The sequence below is a fragment of the Rhea americana genome, unplaced genomic scaffold (assembly GCF_003343005.1).
Source record: "Rhea americana isolate MKP2758 unplaced genomic scaffold, rheAme1 scaffold_361, whole genome shotgun sequence".
Classification (NCBI taxonomy): Eukaryota; Metazoa; Chordata; class Aves; order Rheiformes; family Rheidae; genus Rhea; species Rhea americana.
Genome location: NW_028186492.1, coordinates 340568 through 359688, shown reverse-complemented (window position 1 = coordinate 359688; position 19121 = coordinate 340568). Strand labels below are relative to the sequence as shown.

Below are 19121 nucleotides of genomic sequence, written 5' to 3'. Positions count from 1 at the left end.
TGATTCAGTGAGGCCTATGGGAATAGAGCCTAGCATGCTGGCATGCAAGTAAGAAAGGAAACATTCAGGTCAAATATCAGTATGGCATTTTAAACTGATGAGGACCTTCTCCGAGGAGACAGTCATCCTCGGTTGCTTGAAGCTTTAAAARTACCTAGCAGACTAGGCCAACAGAACAAGTGTCCCATGCAAAATAATCTTGCATAGATCCTAAAAGAGACCTTGACAAYTGCAGGCTACCTTACATATATATGCATTTTTGGATTTTCCCATCTGACACTCTCCCAACATGTCCTTTGTTACCAGCCAGAAATTCTATTCTGGTAGAATTACAGGAATTTGGCAATTGCCTAGATTTCCAGGCAGTCTCAACATCACCGGTCCCCATGCTGACCCTTCAGTGGGTCATTCGAGTGAGTTTGCAATAAGGACAACCCTGGTGTGTGCTCATATCAACTATTCCTTTGCCTGTTTACTTTCCAAAAGAGGCTATAATCAGGGCATGACTGGAATGTTAAAAGCCATTTTTCAAGCCAGGCCTTGGTAATGCCAATTGCATCAAAATCTCGTYGAGAACTGTTCCTTTCTCCTACTTTTTACCTATTCTCTTCCATTGCTTTTTATCAAATGACACATCTCTCCTCCTTCTCTGGCATAGCAGTCCAGCTCAACCGTTTTTGTACTTTATCATGATCTGCCTGGTTACTCCTCCTAGTTTCCAACCAAGAGAATTAATCATCCCCAACCTGTAAGATGATGCCATCCTGTTCATACAGCCTTCTCTCACACTGAAAGGTGGACCAGCAATCAGCAAAATCAAAAGCTTCAGCCTCACACCGGTCACGCTGCCAGTAGTTCATTTCTAGTATTTTCTTTTTGCAGATGGTGAGAAGAGAAGGCTCTCTAGATGCTTCTCCTCTTCATCTCTCTTCCAAGACCACCAAGGTCTCCCGCAATCCGTGGAGTTGCGCTCACTATGCCATGTCATTACAYCAGCACTGGAAATAGCTGGCCAGATAGTTTCATAATCCAAAGCCAACGGGTTTTCTAAATTTCTTTAATATGTCGTCACAGTCAAATTCAAGCTGATGACTGCTGATTCCTAAGATACTTTATGCCATCGATCAGCAGTTTTCACATTACTACAGGGTGAATGAGAAATGTTACCCAGAGAAATCACCACTGTGAGGGCTGAAGGATGGCAATGAGCTGGCCAAACATACACTGAATCACCCGATGCCAGTGTCCTGCTCCTATCAATTCACAACTTTTAATTGTTCCTTTTCATCAACATCCAATGGCAGCTACTTCTGCTCAGCTGGGAGTCAGAGAGAAGGGTGTAGCTGTTCTACACACCCATCCTCTTATCCCTCCAGCTTCCTCAACAGCTATAGAAAGCTCTTCTGATAGTTCCCTAAATGGCATAAAAAGGAACCAATTTTATTTAACACTTCCCTTTTTGCATTAGGTAGTTTTCATTCATGAGCTGAAGCTATCATTTTTTCTCATATCATGAGATCTTCCAACTGCACTGTATTCATGTAAGTGACCCTCCTCCATTTAATTGAAAATACCAGGATTCACCTACCAAAGGGAAAGAAGAAACCAGCATGTGGGTCCTCCACCCACACCTGCACTAGTATGCCCATCCTCTCTTTTCTGGTCAGCCTGAGGCTTCAGTTGCTAGATTTGCCTTCAAGGACAGTTTTATTCTCTGCTGCCTTTATTGACACACCAAATAATGACAACAGGATATTACGGCAAAGCAAACACCAAACCAGCACRAAGTGATTTCGTTAGGTAGATAAGTTACAATCTAAATTCCATGTTTTCAAGTTTTCATGTTTGTAGGGCTAACGCCTGCAAGCCTTCACGGCCTTTATCAATGCAGTCTCCATGAACAGTTCCCCACCACTCGCTCAACTCAAACTACTCAACAATCCCCTCCCCCAGAGAAAAGCCCTGGATTGAATCTCATCTACCAGTAAAACAGGTCTCTTCTCCATGGAAACAGCATTACCAGCTGTGCATACGTTACCTGCTGAGATGCTGGCACGGGCTGCACTACCGGAGCTTGGGCTGAGGCAGAAGTATGAAGAGCCACAGAAGCTGCTGAGTCTGATCCACCCTCTGAACTCTGCATGCTCACTGCTGAAGAGAGCACAGGGGAGATGAGCTGGAGAAAGCATGGCTTTGCTCACCCATCGTGGCCACGGAGCGTAAGGAACCCGTGGCTACCGGGAACAAAATCCCGGTGGAAGGTCTAGGGGAAGTGCTAGGAAGGAAGGTAGCTGCCTTCCTACACAGAGGACTCTTTTTAGTCTTGGATCTAATTTTAATGCGGTATTATAAAAAAAAAAAAAAAAAAAAAAAAAAGAAAGTTGCACAATTGTTCCACAGAAAGGAGAGGGAAGGAACAGAAAATGCACTTCTAAATATAACAAAAAAAAGTAGCATTGGAAAATTATTGTGTCATAGTAAGGAGCAACTACAGATCTGTAAGAATAAGAACATATTTTTAAACCAGATTTCTCCTCCTAATCTCGTTTAACTACTGCAAAGTTTTTATCAAAGTGAAATACATGCCTGGAGTTTAGCTAATCCATTCATTTTGAAAGTGGAATTGCCAGTCTGAACTTCAAATCGCAACCAGCAGGGAAACACAAACAGTAAAACAACAGCTCACTGAAGTATTGACAGCTCCCAGCCCTGCTAAGCAACACCGTTGTTACACCCCTGCCTTCTCCCGAATTCACGGCAGCCTCCTTGAGGTCCCCAAAAGGACGGACGGATGCCTGCCCTCATCCTCCCATCCTGCTCCCACGCTGTCGAGCGCGCGGGAACCCGCGGGCGCCCCAGGCTCCTCCATCCCCTGCACTCACCCGGCATTACTCAGCGGCGCCGGCGGCGGGGACGTGGGCAGCGTGGGAACGGCCCAGGGCAGCAGAGCCCGCGGGCGCTCCAGCCCACCCTGCATCTGTCCCCGCACGCCCGCCACGGCCGTTCAGGCTGAGCCAGCCAGCAGAAAGCAAGGGCTGCGGCCACGGTGCTTCCCAAGAACCGCCAGCGTCATTTTGGTGTTTTTTGATGTAATATGGGGGGGGGAGGGAGGATGGAAGCCTTTCTCCTTGGTTTCTTGTGAAAGTTCCTGTTTAAACCTATTTTAAGACCGTTTCTGCTGTCATTTCCAAAGCAAAGACTCAGAAGCATCCAGATTTTGAGCAGCGTCTTTTCTCCTTTCACAGTCTTGCTGCGGAGTGCAACAGCCTCCAAACGCTAGAGGTGCGAAATCTTTTCCATTTCATTTCTCTTCTCCTTCTGATACTTAACACTTTTTTTCTTAACTTTGTGGCAAGTTAAGAGGCAAAAAGTAAAAAAAAAACCGAGGGAACGCTATGGACACGCTTAGGACCATATTCAATCGACAGCTCACTGTGGCAAAGAGACAAAGACGGGAGGTGAAGTTACAAAAATGCATATATTCTCTTTCTACCATTGAGAAAAAACCCAGAATACTTAGATTCTTCACCAAAGAGGTTTGACCTGCTCTCTTGACTTCACCCAAACTCCATCGCTTACAAGCAGTTTTCTCTTTCCTACCTCTTTTCTGCATCCAAGAGAAAGTGGATGCAAAACATGTATACCTAGCCATCGCTCCAAACGCGGCCACGGGATTGATATAATAATCCAGCCACAAGATAAAGAAATTTATTTGCTATTTGGCACTGTTCACATCCCTTCCTAGCCCTCAAGTCATACGCGTGGTGCAACCTCAGCAGACGGGTACAACTATTTTGTGCAACTCCACTATATAAAGGGAGCACCTGTTTCTTCCCATCGCTGCCTGAACGTATTTTTGAAATGGTATCAGCGGCAGCAGCGCTGTGTGATCAAAAAAATAGTAATTATTTTCTCTGTAAATTTAAGAAATAGCCTTCCACCTGTTCCAGGTCTGGCCTACCAGCATTATTTGCAAGTAAACAGCTGGCCAGCACTGTGCCGTTGGCAAAGGAGGCGAATTTATATAGCTTGCATAAACACTCTCAGGCAGAATAGAGGGATAACTTTTAGGATACATATTCTCATAATTTTTGCAAGGGTGTTTTATTGTCTATTACTCAGGCTCAGGGCTCCGGTTCACAGCTTTCTAGGTTTTTTCAAGAGGAAAAACACAACACGGTTAAGTTACAAAAGAAAACTGGATATGTTGCCAAATACATTTTAATGATCTATTTGAGAGTTTTAGTACACATATGCACAAGAAAAACAAGCTGTGAACATAAATTTATTATTATCAATGATTTGGATTAGACAAGAGCTTAGCTTAGAATACTTTAAAATTGCCAAGAATCACTCTGAACTTTTGGTTCTTTCACATGTCCTGATCTTGGAAACGTAGGTCCTGGACTCCACAAAGAACTCAAGTACCATTGACGTTGATGCAATTTCCTCATCTGCTCAAGAACCATTACTGAACAGGGCTTTTCAATATTTAGAAATCAAAGATAATGGAAAGAGGAATTTTTCAACTCGCAGCATTTGATGCAACCAGTTGTTGGGCATCAGCAACTCATGGAAAAGCCCTACAGAGCTGCATCCTAAATAAATGCAACSAATTACATTAATCAAAGGCCAATAACTCCCTGAGGTTAAGATTTAGGCACAACATTCTCGTTTTAGGAACAGCTTGGGGATGCCGAGGAGGAGGAAGAGCCAAGCAACACAGAAGCCCAGGATCAGATGGTAGTCTATGTATTTTTCTTAAAAAGTCACAGTTGAAGCTCTGTGTAAGCATTTGAGGACTGGCAGGGTCAGATCTCAACACTTCAGGTCTACAGAAAGGTCTCTTTTTAGTGTACTAAATCAGCAGAGGACACTCAAATTCATCACCTGCTCATCTCTGCTGGTAACTTTGTGTCTTCTGCTTCCCCTCAGTGACCAAAAGACCTAGAGAGGGGCACGTAGGGTGGAAGAGGAGTTGTCTGCTGCTGAAATAAATCATCAACATTATTTTCAGATTYGTTACAAAACACAGGCTCTGCTACCGATGATGATGATGAAGAAGCCAGACACAAAGAACTCAGTGAAATCTGCAGTTGGTATTTCCAGGCAAAGTAGACAGACACAGAAGTTCTGCACCCCAAAGCACATTTGCAAGAATTATTATTATTTTATTACTGGAACATCCTGGATAAAAGATAACTCATTTCCCACTAAAGCCATCTTGTGCTTCCTGAGAATCGGAGAGACAGATACATGTATGCCATCTGCCAACACTAATTTGCGCAGCTGAAAAGCGTACAACGTAAACCAAATTTCTGCACTCCAAGAAACCGTCGTAAGGCACGCCATGACTTTGCCTGTGTCCTGGGAACACAGCTACTAAGTGAGCACGCGCATGAGCCAGTACTCAAGAGGATGAACAAACTGCTCAGCATCAGCTTTCAAAGAGGAGACGAAAGGAGGCTTTGGAAGCCTTACTCTTGCTCTTCCTTGACACTGCAAAGTGAAGAGTGCCCTTGCAGTCACTTAACCAACATCAGCTGCTGGATCTCAGCCGTTTCCTCGTGCAGCTCTTTGGCACTTCGGCCACATCGCTAAAGCGAAYGCCCATGAAAGGACTCGCTGCTAGCCCTCAATCTCATTTTTCACCTCCCACAGGAGAGGAAGCTTTACAGTGTTCTCAATGCTCTGATCCTAGCACTCGGTGGCTCAAATGCAAGCTCTGCTATTTCCTAGAGATATAAGATTTGCTGGTTTTTGGTTAGGTCAGGCCTAAGCGAGTGTGATTTGCCCTAGGCACACTTGCTCCTTCCTAAGGGAGCAAGTCACAGCCTTCCCTTTGCAGAAGTGACCCACAGAAGCTATTGAAAGGTGTCTCATGGCTTCTCACAGCCAATTAAACAGGGTGACAGTTGGGCAGCCCCGGCGGTGCTGGGGAGCGTGCACAAACCAGGCAGCTGCAATTAGTAGTAAACAAAGCTAGGGATGACAGGGAGGAACAGAAGCTGGAGTTGACTTACGCAGCTTCAAGGCTCCTCAGAGGGCTTAGGCAAGCAAAAAGGCAAGTTGGTTACGTCTGCAGACGGGATCCTGACCACACACAAGGAACAAAACCGCAGTAAGAGCAGCCTAGTTCAAACCCGTGCGTTTTCAGGTAGAGACGAGTTCAAACCTCCCCTCCTCCTCGCTCAGTCAGGCCGGCAATGCCATGTGGAGCAGCGCTGCACGGGGCTGAGGATGCCTCTGCAGAGCCCCAGCTCCAAGTTGCATCATCGCTGGATGAAGTTGGCAGATAAGGAGCCTGCTGCGCGCTGGAAACCTGCTGTTTACACACAGCTATCACCGTATCCAGGCAAACAGCAGTGACAGGAAAGGAAATACAGAAAAAGCTAATAACTTCTGGGTGCTATTTCTGGTTCGGCCACCAGCTTGCTCTGTGACCTTGAACAGGATACTTCCCCCTTCCTATGCTTCAATTTTCCCACTCCWAAAAAAGTGGTAATGCTCCCCTACGCAAGATAATTTTCAAGCGCTGGTCTCAGAGGGCTGTCAGCATGCGAATGCATTTGAGACAGGCAAGGAGTAGTATTACAAGCCTTGACATTTGATAAAAACTCCCAATTGTTACTATTTCATTCATGAACTGCATCACCTTCACGGAAATAGCCTTGCCTGTGTTAATCCGCCCTGCCTAAACCTGCTCCAAAATGCTGGGAAAACAGACATAAGAGCAGCATTGCAAAATATTTTTCACCCTCAACTTTGCAGCAAGGGGCAGCGGGGGAGGAATTAAACTCAGGGCATCAAAGTAAGTATCACAGTTTCTCCTACATGCCATCTTCAAGCAAAGAGAAGGAAAATCACCTTCTTTAGCTGTTCCCAAGCTCCTGAGGGGAAAAAAAGAAAGAAAAGAAAGAAAAGAAAGAAAAAAATCCACAGGATTGAGGCTGAAAAGGTGGCACACAGCAGCGTTTGGGGCACCTCTGGGGCACAGGGGCTCATGCCGGAGGCTGCGAGTGCTGCAGCCTAGAGCCGTGCAAAACGTGAGAGGTGAAGAGCAACCGCAAGTATTTTTCCACAGAACGTTTTAATATAAACCATCAGCTCCCAAATGCTCAAACAAAAAAGTTTCAAAGCTAAACGCTGAGACCTCAAACGTCTAATAACCGCTGCTGATTAGAGCCAGAGCAGGGAAGTTGCCCCAGAGAAAATATTTGGTTTATTTTTCTTTAGYGTTCTGGTCCTCACCGAGTGAGACATGTAAGCACACGGCTAGCGGAGCCCAAGTACCCGAAGATTTTGGTGCATACCTTCCTCGGGCTGCAGATTACTGGATKGGTTTTGTTTTAATTCTGTTCCTATCTATTTGGTATTTTTGGACGAGAAGAAAATTTCATCATTTGAAGCAAACTTTTCTTTTTTTCTCTTTTTTTCTTTTTTTTTTCCAAGCAGTCTTATATAAATCAGGAAGTTCCTGATGGGTGGGACTGGCACAGTGCTTTGGCTCTCATGGGTGCAAGCAGATTTGTGAAAAGACACACACACATACGGTATTTAACTAAAGTATTTACATATCCTTAAATTTTTAAAGGTGAAAATGTGAAAAGTACGAACAACCCTGAGCCAGCAACCAGCGAATAGCTTTCTCTAATCTGGAATACAATCGTAGCAGTGTTGCTTTCAAAATACTAAAATTGTTATTGTTTCCATGAATTACTTGCTCATTTGAAGACAAAACGTATTATGAACTATTTTATAAAGGGGAAAATTKTAATTTGCATTTCAAAGCTTCCTCGGTCACCAGACCTTATTTAAGCTTTATACATTCCTTTATTACATCYTTTTTTCTGGCAAAACTTTTGAAATAGAATATAATACTGGGTCATAAGCGAGGGAAAGRAAAAATGCCTTGGAGGAGATTTTTTTTTCTTTAAGGAGGAAGCAAGTGTTTGCTGCTTTTAGCACTCCAGCTGAAATGAGGCATCCTGAATTTTTATCATCACCTGTACACATTGTCAGATATGTTCTATAGCATGAATGGAAGATAAAAATGGAAGCTTGAACATATATATAGTCCTACGGAAAGGCAGAAGCATGGCTACATCAAGATATATCGCTAAAAAGGTAATATAGGTACAGGCAGCTGAATGGCTGGAAACCTTGAGAGCTAGATGTAATTGTTAATGGAATTTTATAGCAAACTTCCCTCTAAATTAATGCAGTAGGTAACCTTTACATATCTTTAATATTACTGGGAGTTAATGAGATCTAGTATGCCCAGCAGCCAGGATGTTCAGCTGTGCACAGTTTGTGCTCCAAGTTTCCTTTCTTTTCAGGGGATTTCAGCCTGACCAGGGGGTAAAATAACCAGAGAATCACATAGTCAAATTTCCATATACAAAGTTATGATATAGCTATGAATTTTTAAATTGAAATTTCATGATAGCTGGTGCTTTATTGAAAATCCCAGTCCTCGTAAGCAAGTGGTAACAGGAGGGTTTTCATTTAATTAGAAAAACTGAATTACTTCTCATGTATAACACTAACTGCTAGGATCAAAATTCAAAGCCAAGTTTTCCCCCCTCTTTCCCTCTTTTCTTTCTCTCTCTCTCTTTTTTTTTTTTTTTTTTTTGTGTCTACTTCTATGGATTTTTAGCATACTTTAAAAGAAAGATTTATATTTAAAACTAGTTATTTGGTTTCTGGAACTTCTATTCAGATTTAATTGGCTTGGAGCTTAGACAAATAGGAAAAACAGAACAGCAATAACTGAACCCAGAAAGAATAAAAGTGCTATTTAATCACCATGTTCTATACAAGCCCCAAAAGGTAGTTTATTCCCTGTGCATATCTATAAGCTTGACTATACAAAAAGGAACTAAGATTTCCTTGTTCAATAGATTTGCTACTGAGAACCCTCAATACTGTCCAAAGTAACAGAAAAGGAATGCAGGGAACTGCAGATTTTGACTTACTTTCTTAATACATGCACACCATCCATCAGCTTTATCCACCACACACTCTGCTGCTTTTATTTTACTAGAGAAAATGTTCTTAAATGTTTTCCATTCCCTTCRACATTACTGGCTTAGCCTCCATTTAATAATTTGCCCCAAAAAGGCATTGGTTGTATTTTAACTGGAGCAAATAAWGGAAGCGTTCCTTTGCTTGTAAAAAACCTGTATCTTATATGAATGAAAATGTGATCAGGTCGATTATACCACCCTAGAGGAGAACTAAGACAAAACATATTTGTCTGAAATCTTTTTTCCCCCCATGCATATCTCCAGAGCATGATATCTCCCAGAAATGCCAGGAGTTTCCCTGCAATCCTAATCAAGATTTTTTTTTCTCCATAGCCCATAAAACTCAGAAGCCAGAGGAGCGTATTAGGAGGCACTTCCAGGCTGCCAGCAAGCGGCTCTGATCCGAGACCAAGAGCCAAGGACGCTCCCATGTCTACACCCAATAACCTGCTTGGTGAAAACATGGGTCCAGCTCACCCATGAGTGAAACCCAAGAAACTCATTGCAGCGAAGAACATGTCCAACCAGCGGGTTTAGGGCTTAAAGTTATCTTGTCTTTTAGACAGTATAACGGATGCTGGTAGGAAACAAAGCTCTGAATGCAGTTAATAACAGGTTTATCGTAAAACATTTGGAAGTCTGGCTGCTCAGCACCTGAGCTGAATCCTCCGCCAAAACGTTATATATCTGGCACTCAGGATACCAGCTTGACTTAGAAGACCTACAGTATTTCCTGTTTTTTAAAATGCTTTAAAAGCCCTAATGCCTGCTGCTTTGGCTTTCAGATGGAGCCAGGAAACGCAAAATCGGGTTAAGATTGTCTTGCTCACAGCAGCGAGTGCTCATGTGCTATTCGCACCCCCAGGGCTACCAAAGCTGCCACCTTTTGCCATCAGATCAAAACAGCCCTTCCTAAATCAGCATCCTAGTTCAGCAGAGGGCAGGCACGAAGGTTTGGGCCACCTCTCTCTCTTTGAGCCACGTGAACGTGCCGTCATGACCACTGCAGTTAAAATTTGCTATTCCAAACTAACACAAGTTGGCACTTGAGCCAGCTCATCCCAGGAGCGTCCTGAACTGCATGTCATAACCTTTAGCCTTTCCATAAGCAGTGGTAAGCAGAGGGGACGGAAGGAGAAACAGCAAGGAACTTGATAATAGGCTGATTCTGGGGAGGCTGCTTATTAAATTGCTTCAAAATGTTATAAACGGAGAAGGCACCAGAGCCTTCCACTGATTAGGTTAAATTAATTTAAAACAGAGGCAAACGCTGCTTGTCTAAGAGCTCTAGTTACCTGGAAACACAGATAAACCCCAAACATGAGTTTCAAGGACAGCAAGCAGTAAGGCTGTTTTTTTTTTTTTTCAGAAACTCAGTCCTCATGGAAAAATACAAATTTGGAAGTGGCTTTTATTAGCAATAGTTAATAATACACTGGAGTACAAATATGTACTTAGTCTTTAATTGGATTTCATGGAACTGAGTCATGTAGTATACATATATATATATATTATATATATACACACACACACACACAGATATACAATGATTGTGTAAAAGCAGTTCACTAATCTTTGTTGTTTCTCTAAAAGTAACTTTTGCAGAGGCAGAAGAGAGCTAAGAATGCATCTGGCGCTGGCTGATCAAACGGAGTTTCCTTAAGAGCCAGTTGAGACCGAAAAGCAGAAGCAGTGATGGGTTAGCATCGCTGGCAGCCAGCTGTTGACAAGTCCCGCATGCATGGATCTTCGACCTGAACGCGGGCAAAGTAACTTTGCGAACTTGCCTCCCCTATGGAAACCTGTTCCTTTTTCCTTTCAGCTGAGTAATATGAACACGCTGCAAGTGTCAAAAATGAGACTGGGTTCCTTTAGATCTGAATGCGTGCCTCCTGGTGCTCAGAAATCGCGTGCAGGCCAGCATACAGCTCTTTACTGCCCTGCTGCATTTCACCCTCAGTCTGCTAACAGCTTAACCTGAAAGAGCCTCAGCTGCCTGTTTTTAGGAAAAACCTCAAACCATTTCCAGATGGGCACAACCCTGTCAATAAATGCTTGAAACTACCTGTGTCTTTCCTATGAACTTCCAAAACTTTGACTTCAGGAAGAAGATTTGCTAGAGCCATGATAGATATGCTGCCCAAGAGGCACAACTTCTTAAGATCTGCTGAGTGAAAAGGCAGCTTCCACACATGGAAAGACGAATAAGAGTCACACACTAAACGCTGCTCTACATCCAGGCCTTTCAGATCCCAGCTGCAACACAAGTTGTGGGCTTAAATTAATCATTTCCCCATACTTTTAAAAGCAACTCATTTGTGCACCGCTGAGTTTCCCAGGACTGTGATTCAATAGGGGAAATCTGGGGAAATGTGGTACGTTGGCCAAAAACCTGGCAAAAAAGCATTTCAAAGGTTCCCTTCTAGGACAAATCTTCAGATTTCAGCTGCCAACTAAATGAAAACATCTGGCCTCTCACGCCAGGGGTCTGTAGCTCTGTGTCTGCATGCTCCCGAGCACCTGCATACATCTAGTCCTCCTCAGATTGGACTAAGCTCCTTCTAGGATGAGGAACTGCAAAGTGACATTGGCTACTCACCTGAGCTTTCGCAAGCCCAATTTTTGTAGCTCGTCCTACGGCAGAAAAGCACAGAATAGCTTATTTTAAATTCACTCCAACAGAACAGCTTGCTCTTAACCTATACGTGCACCAGCCCTCACTTTTTACTCGTTTAGACCAGACAGTTCTTTGACTGGTCTTTAAGCTGGCCAGCCCTTTGACAAGTTGAACGTGAAGCAGGCGACTTGCTGCAGCGTTTCATTTACACATGGGGCAGCAGCTGTTTCCACCATGCCTATCTGCTCAACAGCAAATACAGAAGTAACTGCTGCCAACGCAGTTCAATATATTGTTATTTATTTACATAGCGTCATTCACAAGTATCGTGGTGCTTCCCAGAGTTAAGCAGAACAAGCCACAAGCATAAACGGTGACCATTCAGAAAAAAAGAAAAAAAAAAAAAAAGAAGAAGACTTGAAGTTAGATTTTGAAGCAACAGCTGAGCCAGCACACTGGAGATCTCTGGGGAAGGGATCTACCATGGGGTGCGCTGGCATTTCTAAGTGTGCTCATCAGAATTGCAGGTGGACATGGAAGAGTCCCGAAACTACAAGTCACAGTTGCTAATCTATTTTATGACAGTACTCATCACATATTTCTGCAAGTAACACGACAGAAAGGACTGCTCTCCAGACCAGTGAAAAGGAGGAATTATCTGTTTTTATCCACAGAAATTTAAGGCTCTTGCAGTTACTAGTAATTGTTACTTGCAGAGTCCAGGATTAAAACAAGACCCCGGAGAGAAAATGCAAGATGCAGTTCTTCCAGGAAGGGCTGGTTTAGATTCCTGGAAATGCAGGTTTGGAAGAAATGTTCAGATATGCTGCACTTAGAGAAAGGCACTGCTGTATTTTTGGTGAGGCCAGTAACAGCACAGACTGCATTTGAGAAGAACAGGAGGAGATAAAGGCTTGCGACAAACACACATCAGTCTAATACTTCCTACTTTGCAGCTATCTTGACTACAAAGAAAAAAAATCCACTATTCCTGAGCTAGAACCAACTGTGTTGTATCTTTTATCCTGGCAAAAAATTCCCAGGGCCAGGATTTTTGGCCTGGAGACCTGGGTGGGCACCTTACCGACAGACATCTCGACCCACCCAGCTTTCTGGCTCTGAGCTGGTGGAAGAAGGGTTCAGGTAACACCTCAGAACCCTTCTTTCACTCATGCACAACACGACAATGCAGAGCTGAAGTTTTAACAGCAGATGAGCGCTGTGCTCAGAGGCCGTCTGAGATTTAAGTCACTTGGGGGAAGTTTTGAGTCATTCTGAAACACGCAACCACCCTGGGGAGGAGCAGGGGGGAAGCGAGAGYGTTATCTTCGGTCGTAATTCCGAGATTTTTTAGGCGTTACAGGGGGAGGCTCTGACCCCTTCCCAAMAAAGTCTTTCCGCGAGCAAGCTAACGCAGCGAGTGGCGGCAAATAAACCGGCCGGCGGCAACCCAGCCGCGCCGAACCGCGGCTCAAACACCCGCCTGAAGCGGCATGGGGGGAGGGAGACGCAGGCGGAGGCGCCGCGCGAGGGCGGGAGCGCGCGCTGCTTGGCGCGGCCGGCGCGGGCCCGCCTTGTTTGTCAAGCCCCGAGCGTTGCTAGGGGCGACGCAGCCCGCTCCGGTCGCCAGGGCGCGTTGCCGGGCGACGGCGGGAACACTTCCCAAACCAAACAATGCCGCCGCGCGCGGCCCCCCCCACCTCCACACACACACCCCGCCCCTCCCCCACCCCCCCGGCCCGCAGTCGCCGGGGCGAAAACGCACTAAATATGTCAGCGATTATTTTCAGAGGAGCGGCAAATAATTTCTTCGCTATAGTAACCGAGGGGGTGGCAGGGAGCACATTTTAAAAAATTATTTTTAAGTGATTATTTCAGAATAAATAGACTGTCAGGCTAGACTCTTGCCTTCGAGGCCAATGCCCAGAAGAGGGGCTTTCGAAAAAGGTGTTATTCTGAAAAACAGGAAGGTGTTCACCTCTTTTGGAGACAGTGGTACCTAGCGGTTGTGCACACCACCAGCGGAGCGGTGGCCCAGCACTGCCAGATCTCCCTGCAAACCAGCCCCAGGCACAAGTAGTTCCCCAAATTTCCTCCTCCTCCTCCTCCCCCAAATTGGAGATCCCTGCAAATTTCCCAGCAGGTTTTAGCTTTTCAGCAACAGGTTTGTTTTTTCCCCCCCCCGAGTTGTCCGTAAAGGTGCTGGGAAAGGGGATGTCGGCTAAGAGTGCTGCATTTGGGAAACAAGCATTCAGGAGGAGGTGTTGGGTTTTGTGGGTCTTCTGATTTAGTAACGAGGATAAACTCCTCGGAAAGGTGTTTTTTCCCCGAATCTGTGAACATGTGAAACTTAAACAGGTTCTCCATTTTGCCCTTTTTTTTTTTTTTTTAAACATTAAAAGTTGAGGCTAAAAGTTTACATTCAGAGAACTTTAAGCAGGACCTCAGGCAATCTTTATAAAAAAAAAAAGCATGGAGGGTTTTTTTGTTGTTCACAGATCATTGGCCTGGACACAGTGGTACGATCTAAAACATAAAAATTCTGCTTTGCTTGCTAATCATCAAGGCCACACGCTGCTGTCATATGCTCTCAAATCAATAGGAGCGGAATTGGGGCAGAATTTGTCCCTCAGACTTTTAAATCTAAGCTCCGACACTGGCTTATCCCACCAAATGTTGCCAAGTTCAAAGCATGGGCTGGTTTAAGTGTTTCTTGCCCCAGGCATTTATCTACTAATAGCATAGTCTTCCAGGGCACTGCAGCATGGCATTCACCTCTCAGTGGCAAGTGTCATAAAAAACAGAAATCACTCATCCATTGGATAAAAAAAGCCATAGTACTGGACACTTTAAATAAGGCCTTTCAAAAATTGCTTTCTTTATTCGATTAAGGATTTGGTTTTCAAACTATTGCCGACTCAAACCACCAAGGTACTCCTCAGCCTGCTCGCATTTGATTGCGTTCATCTCCTTCCCGCCTTTTGCCCTCAGCAATGGTAGCTTTTTAAATCTTTAAACATTTTTAAAGGAGGCACGTGACCTTCTCCTGGTGATGTTCGGAGTGGCGTTTAACAGAGACCAGACCCTTGTGCAAGACAGCCAGGAGGCCAGCACAGCTTGGCACCTGAAAAGTGACAGCAGAAAACCAAGAGATGCCAAAAGTTAAAGCAAATACATAGCATTTGCAGCCCGTTGTAGCGATTTGGTACCATTTGCACTCGCTCCACGGGAAAAGCAAACGGAAAATAAGCTCCTTTACTTAACATTTTCCTTGCCTATCCTATATGTTGCCTTGTTGTACACTTTGGTACTAAAATACTGTACTGAGATGCTGTAGCAAGTGTGAAGCAAGCCAAAACTTGCTGTCTAGACTCAGCCAGGCTTTGGTCCTTGCACCAAAGTTACTAGAGGGATATCTCTGCTGGCATTAATCCAAGGCCCATCAACTCATTTCAAAGACTACAAGAGGCTGATTGCCATGAAAGAGCCACTGTTCTTATTCCGTATTGAGATGGGCAAATTAAACCCAAGACTTTTCTCATTCCACTCCTTTCTGTTAAGTGCCCTCATTTCTGCCTTTAATATGCTAAAAAGTTACCACTGGGACAAGGCGAATGCATTAAAATTGAGGATTGACACCTCTCATTGCAAGTGTGGATATCAGTGTATGTGTGTGGCAGGGGTAGAGTTCCAGTTTCTGGAGTCCTGTTACTGCCCCAGCTATCCCCTTCCCTCTCCCCCTCAAAAAAAGTTTCAAGCTTTCTAACTTTTTCAGTAAGAGTAAAAATAAGGCCACCAATTTCAGAAAGGCAATATTTAAACAACTTTCCGTATTTTTATCTCCTAAGGTTTTTTAATTCGATCTTTTCTGGTCTACTTGGCAGGAAGGGGGCAGGTTATATACAATCATATGCCATTTCAAACACCACCACCCTCCAAAGAAAAAAAAAAACCCTGGAAGTATCTTTCACTTTCCAGAAAAAAAATGTGCATCCACTTTTTGTAAGAATGAGGATGATGTTAGCAGAGGTAAGTACAACTGCTGGAGCTATTTCCAGTCTATACATCATTTACTGCATGGGATCAGCAGTATATTGGAAAAAAAAAAAAAAAAGAGGGGAAAAAAGAAGAAAGAAATGCTAGTGATCTCCAGACTGCTAAAGATACAGTCTTAAAATTTAAGGAAAAAAAATTAAGGAAAAACTAGCTTTGAGAGATTCTCCCCCCCCCCCAATCTCTAGAAACCATACAAAAATTTAACACCTCCGTTTGGCTAAAGCTTTCCAAGTTGCACTTGAGAGAAAGAGGGAAAAAAAAAGAGAGAAAGAAAAGGAAAAACAGATGGGGGTTGGKGAACGGACAGTGATGAGCCGACAGAGCTAAAATATCCATTAGTGGTAAATTCCACCATCTCCCCTCCCCTCCCAAAAAAAAACCCCGAACTGCACGGGTCAGATTCCACCCGCAGACCGAAAAACCAGCTCCAACCACGTTCACTCAGCCGGGCCTTTTTATTCTCCTGCTTGTCTAGCTGGCTGCTAGGCAACCGTAGCAGCATTGTTGCTCATATGCATTAAGTATTAACTATTATTTCATTCCTTCCCCCCGTTCTCCAAAAAGGACAAGCTCGATTCATTGCAGATGGTTCAAAAGCCAAAGCTGTGCTAAACTAGGCTGGAAACAGAGCTAAAGCCCTGCAGGGTTGAAAATAGCCAGGTTGCTCGGCACCGCTGGATGCCCTCGACATGGATGCTTTGGGACGCGAGGGGTTTCCAGCCCCAGAGCCTACCGTCAGCACCCTCTCTAGGGGCTCAAGTCCTCAGTGTCAGTGCATGGGGAGATGTGGTGATCCCAAGACACCCTCCAGAGGTACCTGCGTCACTCCGCTGCCTCTGCCGGGCGTCCGAAATCCTGGCTGAAGTTTAGTCCCTATCCTGAAGCAGTGCAAACATCCCTGCTGCACAGAAACTTCACACAAGAGGAGACCAAGGCATGATAGCAAGAGATGTCCTTTCAAAGGTTCATTCTTCTCTTGTGATRATAAAGCCCTAATTCTGCCTAGATGGGATGCAGAATTGGGGGGAGATTGACAGCGTAGTTACCCTGCCCAAAGCCAAGCTAAGGTACAAGTTAAGAGACCGCATAGCGAATGTGCAAGACTTTCTGCTTCCCTCCCTCCAGCAATCCAGCTTTGCTACCATTTGGCAAGTAGCATTCCCATCTCTGCCAGAGGCAACTCTTCCAGCAAGTTTGGTAGACATTGCGTGTTTGAAGAGGGGGAATAAAAAAAAAAAATCATAGATTTGGGATAGACCAGAAGCTTCTGGCATTTAGAAATGGCAGGAATACTTTGGGTCCTCAAATAAATTCAGCAGTTTCACCACACAGCTTCACAGTAAGCGTAAACCAGAGATAAAAACATAAATAAGGTAACTGCCATTAGATGACACAATGATAACAAATATAGATATAAATGGGTCATATCTGAAAAGCAAAAACTATGACTGAATGATATTATTACAATGAGTGAGCTATTAAAAAACAAGCAAAAGTAGGATAAAAGCTCTCATCTTCATCGTTGAAAACTTTAATCTATCTCAAGCATTTTCCCCAGCTCCTTATATGCTTGCAAGATCCTGCTTCTATTGATGATACAACCAGTCCTACAACACCTCTTTTCCTCCCCGAAAGCACACGTGTGTGCATGTGTGCAGACCTATGAGAAACATGGTAGTTACAAAATCTGAAAATTGCAACTCCAGAACCAAAAGAAGTGTTATTGTGGTTGTGCTTCCTCCAGTCATGCAATGTATTTTAAATACTCCAAGGATTTGGCTAGCTTAAACATCAGTGTAATAAGAGAATCTACAAGATTGCCATTTGAACAGAGCTTTGCTGCACCAAAGACTGACAATCATCAGGCACTACCAAGGGATTAAAACCTTCTGAGGGACTGTCCTTTTACCATACATGCCAAGATTGACATGTCAGCTCCACTTGAGAGCTTGCTCCCAAAATTCAATGATGCATGACATGTGAAGCAATTACAAGAACAACCTTTCCTAACAGAGGAAGAAGGTGCTACCAACAACAAGTTCTTACAAAAAACAAACAGATGCCAACAGATTTTTCACCTGCAAACAGACTGCAAAGCAACCAGAAAGAACTGCGCACCACTGCCCTGGAATGAAAGGTTGCCAATAGGCCAGAGCCCCTCGCTCTGCAGGCCCAGTGACATTTTTGAGTAATTACAAAACCTTAAGATCCATTATAATGTTAATTTGCTGCCTAGTTGTTGTGGAGAAGCGCAATTTGATGCTGTGTAGCTACGATACACACTGGAAGGCATGCTAAGAATGCCTCTGCTCACAAACTGAGCGACTGCACGGAGATCATGAGCCAGAGCATGCATCGAATGGTGCAGAAAGAGCACACATACACCTCTGCAGAGCCGGGAAAGAACTCCAGTTACAGAACAGGTCCTGTTTATCAGGCCCTCTCCACACATGCATGAAGGCCCACTGCAACCAAACCTCTAGGCACCAAACAAGGAGAGCACCTGCTTTACTTCACATTTTCACACTCTCCTCCCCCATGCACACATCATATCAGAGACAATGAGGGTACCATTATGTATCAAACATCATATTTCCTTATTCCAAACAAAGAAATTAGTATTTGCCTTAATTAAGAGTAGCCTATTGATTTATGTCATGATCTTAGTGCAAGTTCTCTGTCTAAATGATGTCTTTAATAAAGGCCTGGTAGAAAAATGATTGTTTTTCAAATTATGAGGCATTTCCTGGGTTGTGGGCTGCACTTGTAAGCAACAATAGTGGGCTACAGCTGAGGACAACAAAACCTTTTAAAATTAAAGCAAATCTCTTAATACATGGTGACCACTGGGTGTTACCCTGCCCATTTCACAATTAAGAACAGAAGCAATAACAGCATATTTTTTTAACTAATGTCACAGCACATTTGGAACCAGAATCATTTAATTTCTTAAATATAGCTATTAAGAGGACTGCCAGACTTGATATCAATTTTCCTCCACAAAGTAAGTTGATTAAATGAAAACTAAAGCTTTGTAACAGTAAACTTCATGGAACAGTTTTGTAATTTGCAGATGGAAATACAGAAGAGGAGTCTATTCCCATTCAGTCAAATGCAAGTACCTAGTTACTTCAAAAAATATTTTTTAAAMTATCAATAGTGTCCAAATTATGCAAGAGAGGAAAAACGCATCTATCTCCTCTAGAAAGGAAAGCTGTCAGCTGCTGAAAACAGAGTAACTACCCTTGTAGGGGTAAATAATCAGCAAAGCAAATACCAGTGGGAAAGTGCAGCAACACTGGCAAAGACAAGAGGTTGAGGGATATTCTTTCGGTCAAAATTACTAACAGTGCCTTTTCTCCCTCCTTTACAGAATGTGGAGTGAAAAACAGCTTGAGTGATAGCAAAGGATGGTGGAT

The 19121-nt window shown here is 43.8% G+C and overlaps 1 protein-coding gene across 8 annotated transcripts in view; it reads right to left on the bottom strand.

The window, feature by feature from the left end:
* RFX2 (regulatory factor X2) overlaps positions 1 to 19121 on the bottom strand; it is a 64164-nt gene that overhangs the window by 30177 nt on the left and 14866 nt on the right. For 6 of the 8 annotated variants that reach the window (XM_085312380.1, XM_085312382.1, XM_085312383.1 and 3 more), the window contains exon 2: positions 2039 to 2151. In XM_085312380.1, coding sequence (XP_085168506.1) covers positions 2039 to 2143 — 105 coding nt within the window. In that variant the 5' untranslated portion in view covers positions 2144 to 2151. The remainder of the gene's footprint in view (positions 1 to 2038; positions 2152 to 19121) is intronic. The other 2 variants (XM_085312387.1, XM_085312381.1) reach the window with 1 other exon arrangement.